General features: G+C 44.3%; 1 protein-coding gene across 2 annotated transcripts in view; it reads left to right on the top strand.

Annotated features, from left to right (window-relative positions):
* The window catches only part of LOC118391522 (chondroitin sulfate N-acetylgalactosaminyltransferase 1-like), a 50,556-nt gene that overhangs the window by 26,570 nt on the left and 8,813 nt on the right, over window positions 1-15,173 (top strand). For both annotated transcript variants that reach the window (XM_035783009.2, XM_052458352.1), the window contains exons 3-4: window positions 4,265-4,481; window positions 6,112-6,213. In XM_035783009.2, the coding sequence (XP_035638902.2) occupies window positions 4,265-4,481; window positions 6,112-6,213 (319 nt within the window). The remainder of the gene's footprint in view (window positions 1-4,264; window positions 4,482-6,111; window positions 6,214-15,173) is intronic.

The following is a 15,173-nucleotide window of genomic DNA, read 5'->3' on the forward strand; positions in this document are numbered from 1 at the left end:
CGTAGGCTAGTTAATGAACCGTGTAGGCTAGTTAATGAAACGTGTAGGCTAGTTAATGAAACGTGTAGGCTAGTTAATGAAACGTCTAGGTTAGTTAATGAACTGTGTAGGCTAGTTCATAAAACGTGTAGGCTAGTTCATGAAACGTGTAGGCTAGTTCATGAAACGTGTAGGCTAGTTAATTAAACGTGTAGGCTAGTTAATTAAACGTGTAGGCTAGTTAATGAACTGTGTAGGCTAGTTAATGAACTGTGTAGGCTAGTTAATGAACTGTGTAGGCTAGTTAATGAACCGCGTAGGCTGGTTAATGAATCGTGTAGGCTGGTTAATGAATCGTGTAGGTTAGTTAATTAACCATGTATGCAAGTTAATGAACCGGTTAGGCTAGTTAATGAGCCGTGTAGGCTAGTTAATGAACCATGTAGGCTAGTTAATGAACCGGTTAGGCTAGTTAATGAACCGTGTAGGCTAGTTAATGAAACGTGTAGGCTAGTTAATGAAACGTGTAGGCTAGTTAATGAACTGTGTATGCTAGTTAATGAACCGCGTAGGCTAGTTAATGAAACGTCTAGGTTAGTTAATGAACTGTGTAGGCTAGTTCATAAAACGTGTAGGCTAGTTCATGAAACGTGTAGGCTAGTTCATGAAACGTGTAGGCTAGTTAATTAAACGTGTAGGCTAGTTCATAAAACGTGTAGGCTAGTTAATGAACTGTGTAGGCTAGTTAATGAACTGTGTAGGCTAGTTAATGAAACGTGTAGGCTAGTTAATGAACCGCGTAGGCTGGTTAATGAATCGTGTAGGCTGGTTAATGAATCGTGTAGGTTAGTTAATTAACCATGTATGCAAGTTAATGAACCGGTTAGGCTAGTTAATGAGCCGTGTAGGCTAGTTAATGAACCATGTAGGCTAGTTAATGAACCGGTTAGGCTAGTTAATGAACCGTGTAGGCTAGTTAATGAACCGTGTAGGCTAGTTAATGAACCGTGTAGGTTAGTTAATGAAACGTGTAGGCTGTTTAATGAACCGTGTTATATCTACCGACATTTGTACTTTCTCTAAAATCTGCAATCGTGACACACGGCGCTGCATGATTTACAACTGCCCTGTTGACGGGACCCCTATCCCTAAGAAGTTTTAATGAACCATGTAGGCTAGTTAATGAATTGGCAACTGTCTTTAGCTTAGCAGCTCTCCTTCCCCTGTCCTTTTAACTTAATTGTACTAGTGGACAAGTATCTTTTCATTTACTCAGACAACTTGAAGCTTGTTGAGATGCTGACGATTATAAAGGGAGCATTATGAGCCCTGCCAATCCTCAGTTAGCGAGCCGTGACTGAACACAAATAGTGAATGCTGCCCGTTGGCTGTGCTGAATGGAGTTTTTCAAGAGCTGCTATGGGTGGATTTGCTCAGCTGTCGTACAGAAAGAATGAGACAGAGGTAACGAGACAACAGGAATGAGAGAGAGAGAGAGAGAGAGAGAGAGAGAGAGAGAGAGAGAGAGAGAGAGGATGAGAGTGAAAGAGAGAACAACACAGTGAATGAGAGTGAGAAAAAACTAGATGTTTGGGTGGAAAAAGAGCGGTATGCTGTGACAAAGATGTGCATGTGGTACAGTACATGGAGCTAGGCTGCGGAGCCACATCCTGCCATGTCCCCAGAGTGACGAGACATGGAGCTAGGCTGCGGAGCCACATCCTGCCATGTCCCCAGAGTGAAGAGACAAGGAGCTAGGCTACGGAGCCACATCCTTCCCTGTCCCCAGAGTGAAGAGATATGGAGCTAGGCTGCGGAGCCACATCCTGCCCTGTCCCCAAAGTGAAGAGACATGGAGCTAGGCTACGGAGCCACATCCTGCCCTGTCCCCAGAGTGAAGAGATATGGAGCTAGGCTGCGGAGCCACATCCTGCCCTGTCCCCAGAGTGAAGAGACATGGAGCTAGGCTACGGAGCCACATCCTGCCCTGTCCCCAGAGTGAAGAGATATGGAGCTAGGCTGCGGAGCCGCATCCTGCCCTGTCCCCAGAGTGAAGAGATATGGAGCTAGGCTGTAGAGCCACATTCTGCCCTGTCCCCAAAGTGAAGAGACATGGAGATAGGCTGCGGAGCCACATCCTGCCCTGTCCCCAAAGTGAAGAGATATGGAGCTAGGCTGTAGAGCCGCATTCTGCCCTGTCCCCAAAGTGAAGAGATATGGAGCTAGGCTGCGGAGCCGCATCCTGCCCTGTCCCCAAAGTGAAGAGATATGGAGCTAGGCTGCGGAGCCGCATCCTGCCCTGTCCCCAGAGTGAAGAGACATGGAGCTAGGCTGTGATTTCAAATATCCTGAGTTTTTTTCTTAAATGAAAAGTATAATGTTTGAAATGGGAACAAAGTACATAATTCTTTCTTGGATCATTTTCTTTTCATGATGTTGAATCTCACACTGTAGTTCTCTAGTCCAGTAATGTCCGTTGAGACTCGTCTTTGGAACGTTTGATTTTGACTTCAGAAAACAAGAGGTTTTGACTGACAGTTTACAGCTGTGAAATGGAGACAACAGGGACAACGGAGTCTACTGTATTGTTGTTTAGTTATATGTCTGGGTACGTCTAACTTCTATGAGAAGGTATAATCCAGTGTCAGTATGATCTCTATGCGTGACTGGTCTCCTTCAGCTGTCATAATGGCAGAGTTCCCCAGGAACTAGCCAGGAGCCAAGAGGAGAAGCAAGGGATGCTGTCCCCTACTGAGACCTGCAATTCCCTTTCTGTCCCTCTGAAATGACCTGTCTGTCCTCTCTCCTTTGGCCTGAAATGACCTGTCTGTCCTCTCTCCTTTGGCCTGAAATGCCCTGTCTGTCCTCTCGCCTTTGGCCTGAAATGACCTGTCTGTCCTCTCTCCTTTGGCCTGAAATGCCCTGTCTGTCCTCTCTCCTTTGGCCTGAAATGACCTGTCTGTCCTCTCTCCTTTGGCCTGAAATGACCTGTCTGTCCTCTCTCCTTTGGCCTGAAATGCCCTGTCTGTCCTCTCTCCTTTGGCCTGAAATGACCTGTCTGTCCTCTCTCCTTTGGCCTGAAATGACCTGTCTGTCCTCTCTCCTTTGGCCTGAAATGACCTGTCTGTCCTCTCTCCTTTGGCCTGAAATGCCCTGTCTGTCCTCTCTCCTTTGGCCTGAAATGCCCTGTCTGTCCTCTCTCCTTTGGCCTGAAATGCCCTGTCTGTCCTCTCTCCTTTGGCCTGAAATGCCCTGTCTGTCCTCTCTCCTTTGGCCTGAATTGCCCTGTCTGTCGTTTTCTCCCACGGCCACAGAGCCAATGCTATCCTTCTCTGTCAGAAAATATTTACAAATCCAGGCAGCACAGTAGAGAAATGATTCTCCATTTGACAGATTGTTGACAGTGAAAATGCATTAACGACGGACAGTCTGGCTGAGTTTGAGTGTGTTTGTGTACAAAGCAAGAAGATGATCCCCAATGGACTACTGGACATATATCACCATTATAACATTATAATTACAAACAAATAAACACATAGGCTAATAAACTGAACTGCACTTCAAATGTGTGTACATGTATGTGGATATAGACTGAGTGTACAAAACATTAAACATGCCTTTCCATGACATCAAATCAAATCCAAATAAAATGTATTTATAATGCCCTTCGTACATCAGCTGATATCTCAAAGTGCTGTACAGAAACCCAGCCTAAAACCCCAAACAGCAAGCAATGCAGGTGTAGAAGCATGACAGACTGACCAGGTGAATCCAGATGAAAGCTATGATCCCTTATTGATGTCACTTGTTAAATCCACTTCAATCAGTGTAGATGAAGGGGAGGAGACAGGTTAAAGAAGGATTTTTAAGCCTTGAGACAATTGAGACATATATTGTGTATGTGTGCAAATTCAGAGGGTGAATGGGCAAGACAAAAGATTTAAGTTTCTTTGAACGTGGTATGGTAGTAGGTGCCAGGCGCAACACTGCTGGGTTTTTCACACTCAGCAGTTTCCTGTGTGTATCAAGAATGGTCCACCACCCAAAGGATATCCAGCCAACTTGACACAACTGTGGGAAGCATTGGAGTCAACATGGGCCAGCATCCCTGTGGAACGCTTTTGACACCTTGTAGAGTCCGTTCCCAGACTAATTGAGGCGGTTCTGACTGCAAAAGGCGGGGTGCAATTCAATATTTGGAAGGTGCCTTTTCATGTGTATGTGTGTGACACATGCCTGCACGCATTCGGGCCTATGGGTAAACACACTCGTCTCCCTTCCACAGGTATCACTCGGACGGAGAAGGACAAAGGCACTGTGTATGAGCTCACCTTCAAAGGGGGCCAGAGCCGTGAGTTCAGGAAGTTGGTTCTGTTCCGTCCCTTTGGGCCGCTGATGAAGGTGAAGAACGAGAGGGTGGACACAGCTGACGTCCGCATCAATATCATAGTGCCCCTCTCCCAACGAGCCGACAAGTTCAGACACTTTATGCACAACTTCAGGTACAGTGAGAGCCACTCAGTTATTCATGCATGTTATTGGCTCATTCTCCCCTTCCTTGTAACTCTTCCACTGGGTTGCTGTTGTGTTCTCAGTTAACCTTACGAAAGAATAAGGGTCAAACACGGGTTCATTAAAAAAAATCATGTTCCATGTCCACTTGTATTAACTGTGATGATTGTATGCCATAACCAACAGAATGAGAAACAGAATATACTGTAGTTAACCATGTTTGACATGCCCAGTTTGTCACAGCAGCAAGGATTCAAACCAAAGGAAGTAATTGCTGCGTTTGTACTCTGATAGTGACAGTATGTGTCTCTCTCTCTCTCTGCTAGAGGCGTCGATGGACTCTTTAATTCTTGTGATTTGTTACACTCCTGCACAGCTGCTTATCAAGGCTTTGAGTTTTTTTTATGGCAAATCCTGCTTAGTAGCAGTCTTAAAACCAGCACATAAAACTGATATACTGCAGTGGTGCTGTTCCTGCTGTGCAAAGTCTCCCTGAGTAGCTGAGCAAACGCTTTGGTCTCATCCATATTAATGTAGATTGAGGAGGAGGTGTGTGGAGGTGCGGCGGGGTGTTTGTGTGTGCAGTTTTTTCACAAAGAGAGGAGAGGAATGTTAGGAGGACTAACTTTCTTTCAGAAGCCGTGTGACACATTTACTGAGCACAGCGTATACAGGAATGACACGACACAGATAAGTGTACGTTTACTGTATGCACATACACACACACACACACACACACACACACACACACACACACACACACACACACACACACACACACACACACACACACACACACACACACACACACACACACACATATATTATGTATGACAGGCAAGTAATCAAAGCTTCAATAGCTAAACTTCCCAGCCATATATTCCTAATAACTATCCATTTCAATATGCAGGCCAGGAGGCAACAGACACTAAACACAACACTTTATTCCAACAAACCCTGCATCTACTAACTTTCTTCTGTTTAAATGGCAAAGGAAGGCCAATCATCTAAGAAAGCGGTAGGTTTACATTATTCATATCTGTCCAATATTGTCTGCTGCAAACCTAATCAGAGGTGAGCAGGAGTAGAGGAAAGGAGGAGGAGGAAGAGGAGGAGAGGAGAGGAGCTGCCCACCGGCTCCCCTGCATTAGCGTTGTACATTTGGCATGTCTCCATTAGAACCTCTGGTGCTCGAGTTCTGGAATGTCACACCAGGGCTGGAGATGGATCACTCCTCAGGGATTCTGTCTGTTACCAAGTCCTCACAGTGTGTCTCTTTAGCAACATAACATATGTACATAGCAAATGTACATTATACATAACATAAAGTGCATGTACGTGATCTTGCTGTAACCCCTTTTGAACTGACCTGTTATTGATACCGAATATGTTTTCTATCAAATACATTGAACATTTGGTTTCAGGCTACCTTCAGTGCCAAGTGGGCAGGGTTTGCACTTTGGGGATTATTCCATCGGTTTGGTCAGGCAGGCTTCATCAAACGCAACTAAAGTCTCTGAAAGAAAACCAATGAAATCAACCGTGTTACCCACTGGGTTATGTGTTGAGTCCTCTGCTTTGTGTGATTAATTATTTCTTCATCTGTGTTTGTTGTTGCAGAGAGGTGTGTGTTCGGCAGGATGGGCGTATCCACCTAACTGTGGTGTACTTTGGGAAGGACCAAATGAATGAAGTCAGGAGCACGCTGGAGAACACATCTAGGTGGGTGGACTCTCTCTCTCTCTCTCTCTCTCTCTCTCTCTCTCTCTCTCTCTCTCTCTCTCTCTCTCTCTCTCTCTCTCTCTCTCTCTCTCTCTCTCTCTCTCTCTCTCTCTCTCTTTCTCTCTCTCTCTCTCTCTCTCTCTCTCTCTCTCTCTCTCTCTCTCTCTCTCTCTCAGGAGTGTGGCCACATATAAGCACTCTGTGACCTCTGCCAGTGTTGGATTTTATAGGTCAAGGCTGATAGTGGCCGCGGTGAAATTAGTGTCACATTGACATCTTGCCTGCATAGAAGATTACAGGTCCAGGGTCAGTTTGAGATGGTGTTGTAGGTGAGATTAGTTCACATGGTACTCTGGTACTTTGCTGATTGTCTGGCAGGTTTCCATGGAGACACTTTAGCCTAAGGTATACCTGGCCGAATGGTTTGCAGGGGTAGAAAGAGAAAGAAGGAGAGAGGGGAATCAAGAGAGAGAGAGAGAGAGACAGACAGACAGACAGACAGACAGACAGACAGACAGACAGACAGACAGACAGACAGACAGACAGACAGACAGACAGACAGAGACCTCATGCTGGGCTTTGAGCTGGATTCAGATGTCATGCCACCGCTTTCTCTCTCTAGTTCTCTCTCATCTTTCACTCAAAGGCACCTCATTCTCAACAGCTCTGCTGTCTCTGGGAATGGCCTTGGCGGTTTGTCTGTGATGGTTTGAATAGCGAGAAAGAGAGAAATACAATCAGTGACCTCCTCTAATAACCTGTCTCACTGTGCATGGGGTTGAATCTGCAGCATTGGGAAGGAACTGTGTTAGGCCTTGGAGAATTTGTTCACTTTGTTCCCAGCAAATACCTTAGACACAGCATATGCCTAGCAAGACATGTTTTGACATCTGCTCTCTAAACAGTCCCTTGTTCTTGCAAGCTTTTTGTTCCACAATTACATTGCCAGTGATTATCATAATAGTCCTGATCCGTCCCAGAGTTGAGCTCACTTTACATCAGACCAGGTTAAGAATAGCATTTGATAGTATTGATTTAGCTGCGTTTTTTTCGTTTGTCCAGCATTCCAGGCATGCTCAATCAACCTTTCAATGTATTTTTATTTGAATCCAGGTCTGCTACATTTCAGGATTGAGCTCACATGACACCAAACATATCTATCTATGTGTCCTGGTCTGTCCTCATGTTACCTTATAAACAGCTCAGTCTGAGTCAATGCATTCAATTGCCATGGTTACTTAACGCTTTATCTGACTCAGTATCAGCCCATTTAATCAAGCACTGATCTGTTAGAGAGAGAAAGAGCACAACATCCAAACTCTAATCTTTTTTTTCCTTTTTCTGTTGATTTGGTCTGAATGGTTATGGATTATTTACGGGGGAGAATTGGGGGGAGGGTTGGGTAGACTTTTGCCATTGTCGATGACCTGAATCCTGAACCTGCCTGCCCTCATTGTAGCTCCACATAGACTGCCTCTGCCTGCGTCAATATCTGTTTCCAACAGCAGACAGCATGTGGATCATTTGATGCTATATCCAAACGCATTTTACCCCTTTTGCACTGTACATGTATGTGTTCACATTCATAAGGCAAGCACTGTATCCAAGCTAGTAAAGTATAGGGACGGGACAAGTTGAATGAAAGTTCAACTCCTTATGCCAGGGTTCCCCAACTGGCGGCCCGCGGGCCAAATATGGCCCGCCAGAAATATTATTTGGCCACCCAAAGCCCCCCAAATGAATTATGAGAAGCAAAAACTCCGAAATGCAATGTCCCTAGAAGGAAGTTACCTTACCTAAATAATGCAAACGATACGTTTTAACTTAATTTAATAAGGAGTGAGAATGCAGGAGACAATCAACTAATAGAGCAGGCAGCAGAACATTTTGTGGTGCTGCTGAAACCACAGCGCAATCAATAGGAGGTGAACAGCACCTGGTGCTGAAAATATAGATAACTTGTTATGCAAGTGTTGCAATAATGTTAGTATTTACTAAATACAGTCATATAGGCCACTATGTTACATACTCAATGGGAAAAGTTGCATTTCCCCTCGAACACGATATTGTGGATGTCGGTTGAGATGAATGTGAGATGGACATCTGAGCTGTAATTATTTGCAAACAGCGACATTGTCATTGTAAATAAGACACACTGGCTTGGCATTGGGAAAATATGGTAAGGTGAACACATTTCTCTCTGTACATTCTTCACTGAAACTTCTATTTTCATTATCCACCTTTCTTTTGATACCTTGTGAGAGCGACATTTTTCTTGCTATAAAGCTAATTGATCTGAAGGAAAGTTGACGTTAGATAAAGTAGTGTAGACTACAGTAGGTTAAGTAGACCTAGTTTTCCCCACCAATCAACGCACAGAAAAATAGACAAAAATAAAAACTGAATACAGACATGGTGATATTATGATTGTAATCAGATCAAAATGATTATGTCATTGCACTGAATTTATTATGTACTAATCAGATGTATTAAAAATTATGTTCAATTTATAATGTAGGCCAATTAATTGTGCTAATATTATATACTAATTATGTTCTGGATATTTGCTCAGAAAAAAATTGTCCCGAGGTCAAACCTAGTTGACGAACCCTTCCTTATGCTGTGATGGGCAGGGCAAGTTGAAGTAAAGTTCAACTCCTTATTTTGTATCTTAGTGAGCTGTACCAGACAACGACATGCTTATCTCCAACACTCTTTAACCAGGCACACAGCTGTTTGAAGACTGGGGAAATCGATAGACATGAATAATTAGTATCGATGAAGGAGAGGAGAGAGGAGAGGAGAGGAGAGGAGAGGAGAGGAGACCATTTTGAGCACAGGGTGATAGCTAAACGCCAGTGAACGGCAGATGCCCTCAGAGCACAAACACCAGCCCACCAGCTACCAGCTCACAATGAATACTAATGCACCATCCCTACATCTCCACATACGGATCAGCTCCTCAGGGAGACAGACAGAGCACTGCCTACTGTCAAAAAACCTACACCACAGCGAAGTGTGGCATTTCGGCCGGAGTGTATTCTTTTGGGAAGCACTCTTTTCACGCCACTTCGATACCGAAGTTACTTTTTCGTAACAGGTTAGGAGAACTTACGCAGCAGGTTAGTAGAATTAACGCAGCAGGTTAGGAGGCTGAGGTTAAGGTTTGGAAAAGAGTTAGGGTTAGTGAAAATGCTCGCCTAACCTGCTACGAAAATCACTTTGTCAAATCAAATCAAATCTCATTTTATTTGTCACATACACATGGTTAGCAGTTGTTAATGCGAGTGTAGCGAAATGCTTGTGCTTCTAGTTCTGACAATGCAGTAATAACCAACAAGTAATCTAATTAACAATTCCAAAACTACTGTCTTATACACAGTGTAAGGGGATAAAGAATATGTACATAAGGATATATGAATGAGTGATGGTACGGGGCAGCATACAGTAGATGGTATCGAGTACAGTATATACATATGAGATGAGTATGTAGACAAAGTAAACAAAGTGGCATAGTTAAAGTGGCTAGTGATACATGTATTACATAAGGATGCAGTCGATGATATAGAGTACAGTACATACGTATGCATATGAGATGAATAATGTAGGGTAAGTAACATTATATAAGGTAGCATTGTTTAAAGTGGCTAGTGATATATTTCATCATTTCCCATCAATTCCCATTATTAAAGTGGCTGGAGTTGGGTCAGTGTCAATGTCAGTGTGTTGGCAGCAGCCACTCAATGTTAGTGGTGGCTGTTTAACAGTCTGATGGCCTTGAGATAGAAGCTGTTTTTCAGTCTCTCGGTCCAAGCTTTGATGCACCTGTACTGACCTCGCCTTCTGGATGATAGCGGGGTGAACAGGCAGTGGCTCGGGTGGTTGATGTCCTTGATGATCTTTATGGCCTTCCTGTAACATCGGGTGGTGTAGGTGTCCTGGAGGGCAGGTAGTTTGCCCCCGGTGATGCCTTGTGCAGACCTCACTACCCTCTGGAGAGCCTTACGGTTGAGGGCGGAGCAGTTGCCGTACCAGGCGGTGATACAGCCCTCCAGGATGCTCTCGATTGTGCATCTGTAGAAGTTTGTCAGTGCTTTTGGTGACAAGCCGAATTTCTTCAGCCTCCTGAGGTTGAAGAGGCGCTGCTGCGCCTTCTTCACGACGCTGTCTGTGTGAGTGTACCAATTCAGTTTGTCTGTGATGTGTATGCAGAGGAACTTAAAACTTGCTACCCTCTCCACTACTGTTCCATCGATGTGGATAGGGGGGTGTTCCCTCTGCTGTTTCCTGAAGTCCACAATCATCTCCTTAGTTTTGTTGACGTTGAGTGTGAGGTTATTTTCCTGACACCACACTCCGAGGGCCCTCACCTCCTCCCTGTAGGCCGTCTCGTCGTTGTTGGTAATCAAGCCTACCACTGTGGTGTCGTCTGCAAACTTGATGATTGAGTTGGAGGCGTGCATGGCCACGCAGTCATGGGTGAACAGGGAGTACAGGAGAGGGCTGAGAATGCACCCTTGTGGGTCCCCAGTGTTGAGGATCAGTGGGGTGGAGATGTTGTTTCCTACCCTCACCTCTTTGGGGTGGCCGGTCAGAAAATCAGGAACCCAGTTGCACAGGGCGGGGGTCGAGACCCCGGGCCTCAAGCTTAATGATAGAATGCTGAGCTGTAATCGATGAACAGCATTCTTACATAGGTATTCCTCTTGTCCAGATGGGTTAGGGCAGTGTGCAGTGTGATTGCGATTGTGTCGCCTGTGGACCTATTGGGGCGTTAAGCAAATTGGAGTTGGTCTAGGGTGTCAGGTAGGGTGGAGGTGATATGATCCTTGACTAGTCTCTCAAAGCACTTCATGATGACGGAAGTGAGTGCTGCGGGGCGATAGTCGTTTAACTCAGTTACCTTAGCTTTCTTGGGAACAGGAACAATGGCTGCCCTCTTGAAGCATGTGGGAACAGCAGACTTGGATAGAGATTGATTGAATATGTCCATAAACACACAGCCAGCTGGTCTGCGCATGCTCTGAGGATGCGGCTAGGGATGCTGTCTGGGCCAGGAGCCTTGCGAGGGTTAATACGTTTAAATGTTTTACTCATGTCGGCTGCGGTGAAGGAAAGCCCGCAGGTTTATGTAGTGGGCCATGTCAGTGGCACTGTACTATCCTCAAAGCGAGCCAAGAAGTTGTTTAGTTTGTCTGGGCAAGACATCGGTGTCCACGATGGGGCTGGTTTTCTTTTTGTAATCCGTGATTGACTGTAGACCCTGCCACATACCTCTCATGTCTGAGCCGTTGAATTGTGACTCTACTTTGTCTCTATACTTAAGCTTAGCTTGCTTGTTTGATTGCCTTGCGGAGGGAATAGCTACACTATTTGCATTCGGTCATGTTTCCGGTCGCCTTGCCATGATTAAAAGCAGTGGTTTGCACTTTCAGTTTTGCGCGAATGCTACCATCAATCCACAATTTCTGGTTGGGGAAGGTTTTAATAGTCACCGTGGGTACAACATCACTGATGCACTTGCTAATAAACTCACTCGCCGAATCAGTGTATACATCATTGTTGTTGTCTGAGGCGGTCCGGAACATATCCCAGTCCACGTGATCTAGGCAATCTTGAAGAGTGGAATCAGATTGGTCGGACCAGCGTTGAACAGACCTGAGCACGGGTGTTTCCTGTTTTAGATTCTGTCTATAGGCTGGGAGCAACAAAATGGAGTCGTGGTCAGATTTTCCAAAAGGAGGGCGAGGGGGGGGGGGCTTTGTATGCGTCGCGGAAGTTTGAGTAGCACTGATCCAGGGTTTTGCAAGCCCGGGTCGCACATTCGATATGCTGATAAAATTTAGGGAGCCTTGTTTTCAGATAAGCTTTGTCAAAATCCCCAGCTACAATAAATGCAGCCTCAGGATATGTGGTTTCCAGTTACATAGAGTCCAATGAAGTTCTTTCATGACCGTTTCAGGACACTCCTACTCACTCTTAATGTGATTGAAATAAAATCCTGATTGTCTACTTTTAACTACTCCGAATCCCACAGGATTGCTGGCCCACATACATTGTGTGTGCTTATTTTTGTGGGAATTAGTGGTTTGAAAGGTATTTATCCGATTAAAAACAACTCCCATGGGTCTTGGTGAACAATGTTTTCGTGTCCCAAGATTTTGTGCACCTTGGAAAAACCACAGGCTGAGAATTCTGGTGGCAGCCCTTATAAGGACATTCAGCTCTTTTCTGATACATTTTAGTACGAGTGAATGGTAGGCGTGTGTGTGTGGTGTGTTTGCTTTTGCGTTTGTCTGTGTTTCTGTCTGTCTGTATTTGTCAGCCAGTCTGTATTTCTTGGTAAGCGTTAATGCTTTGGCTACACCAGCTAATTCGTGGGTGTATCTGTGTCTAAACAGGATTAAGTACAAGTACGGGTCCTAAATCAACATTTTCTTTCCGACAGCAGATATAAATAAGGCTCCGTACAGATTGATCTGAAATGAAACAGGAAGCCCTTCCATCTGGTTCAGCTGCTGCTAGGGAGATGGGAGGACTGTTCAGCACTGGGAAGAGCCTACAACCTGTAGAGTGTGAATGACAGCCAATGTCACACTAGCCATATCCTTATATTGATATACAGTACCAGTCAAAAGTTTGGACACACCTACTCATTCAAGGGTTTTTCTTTATTTAGACTATTTTCTACATTGTAGAATAATAGTGGAGACATCAAAACTATGAAATAACACAAATGGAATCATGTAGTAACCAAAAAAGTGCTAAATAAATCCAAATATATTTTATATTTGAGATTCTTCAAAGTAGCCACCCTTTGCCTTGGTGACAGCTTTGCACAATCTTGGCATTCTCTCAACCAGCTTCATGACGTAGTCACCTGGAATACTTATACAGTGTAGGTAGGGACAAAGTGATAAGGCAACGGGATAGATAATAAACAGTAACAGCAGCAGCGTATGTGTCAAAACAGTTATAGCAAAAAGGTGCAATGCATATAGTCCATATAAGTATGTAGCAGTTGTCGCGCACCCTTACAGCAGTCTTGAGGCTAGAAGCTGTTTAGGGTCCTGTTGGTTCCAGACTTGGTTCAACGATGTCACAGATGACTAACGATGTTCTCCTTTTAACTGGAAAAAGTTTGTGTTATGATCTATTATGGGCATGAATCTGTGATTATGTTCATTTGACAGAGTTTGTTAATAATGCATTAGCAATTTTATAGTGTTCACATCTCAAATGATTCATTGCTATGTTTTTTGGAGATTCTAGCTAATTCCCCCTAGTACAAGGCCCAAGGTTAGGATTTAATGTATAATTTATCCTGCTGGATCCTGCAGTGTGTGTGTGTGCGTGTGCGTGTGTGGCAGACCTCAGTCTCTCCATGCGTCTCTCTCCATCTCTCTCTCTGTTGGTCTTGTACAGTGGGCAGGCTTGTGTTTGAGTTGATCCCCCAAGGTGCCATTCAGTCGCTGACACTATCCAGCAGGGCAGTAATCCCTCACTAATACAGGAACAGCAGTCAGTGGATGTTTACCGTGGGTGGAGGATGATGCCTAAAAGAGGCTGAGATGTTAAAACACATTTGCCACATTGACAGTGAGCAGCATATATATTAACAAACCTTACTTCTCATCATACAATTCACAGTTCACACTATTCCCTATATATTGCACTACTTTTGACCAGAGCCCTAAGTAAGTGCCCGAGTCAAAGTAGTGTAGGAATGTAGGGAATAGGGATCCATTTGGGACACAACCATCATGTAGCCACTTTACAGCCTGATCTTATCAGTCCTGCTGCTGTCAGAGGGGAAATTACGTTCACTACAATATGCTGGATAGTCTGTGTGTGTGTGTGTGTGTGTGTGTGTGTGTGTGTGTGTGTGTGTGTGTGTGTGTGTGTGTTGTAGTTAATGGTACAGTACAAAAACAGAGCTGTGTGTATTTTATGTAGTGCCTGTATCCAGGCTCAGCTGGGTCCTCTGCCCTCTCTGCTCTCATAACACCCATTAGACACTGATCAATTAAGACTGTCCCATTCACTCTCCTAAGTTAACTTTGAACCAATTAAGCTAATTCACTTTTTGAGCAATTTCTTGAGGAGCCATGCGGTTTCCCTCTTTCTGGTATCCATTGGGTTGGGTTTCTTTTTTCTCCTCTCTTGCCCTCTCCTTCTCCTTTCTTCTCTCTTTCTCTCCCTCCTCTCCTCAGAGGACCACAGCAGCAATACGCTTTTAAAAGGTCCAACACAGTCAAAAATGTGTGCTGTTATTGGCAGAGGTTTGGAACACAGACACCCTCTGGAAAACATTAACTGTCTTTATTATTGGTCTATTAAAAACGTATTATGGCCAGGGGCAGTATTGAGTATCTTGGATGAAGTAAGGTGCCCAGAGTAAACTGCCTGCTACTCAGGCCCAGTTGCGAATATATGCATATTATTAGTAGATTTGGATAGACAACACTCTGAAGTTTATAAAACTGTTTGAATGATGTCTTGTGAGTATAACAGAACTCATATGGCAGGCAAAAACCTGAGAAAAAATCCAACCAGGATGTGGGAAATCTGAGGTTTGTAGTTTTTCAAGTCATATTGCACTTCCCAAGGCTTCCACTAGATGTCAAGTCTTTAGAACCTTGTTTGATGCTTCTACTGTGAAGGAGGGGGGAATGGGAGCTGAATGAGTCTCTACCAGAGTGGCATGAGCTGATCACGCATACTCACGTGAGAGTTAGCTTGCGTTCCATTGCATTTCTAAAGACAAAGGAATTCTCCGGTTGGAACATTATTGAAGATTTACGATAAAAACATCCTAAAGATTGATTCTATACATTGTTTGACATGTTTCTACGAACTGTAATATTACTTTTTCGCCTCGACTTGCCCGCGCTTCGTGAGTTTGTATTGTGTACTAAACGCGCAAAAAAAAGGTATTTGGACATTTGGACATTGTGGAA

The sequence above is a fragment of the Oncorhynchus keta genome, chromosome 12 (assembly GCF_023373465.1).
Source record: "Oncorhynchus keta strain PuntledgeMale-10-30-2019 chromosome 12, Oket_V2, whole genome shotgun sequence".
Classification (NCBI taxonomy): domain Eukaryota; kingdom Metazoa; phylum Chordata; class Actinopteri; order Salmoniformes; family Salmonidae; genus Oncorhynchus; species Oncorhynchus keta.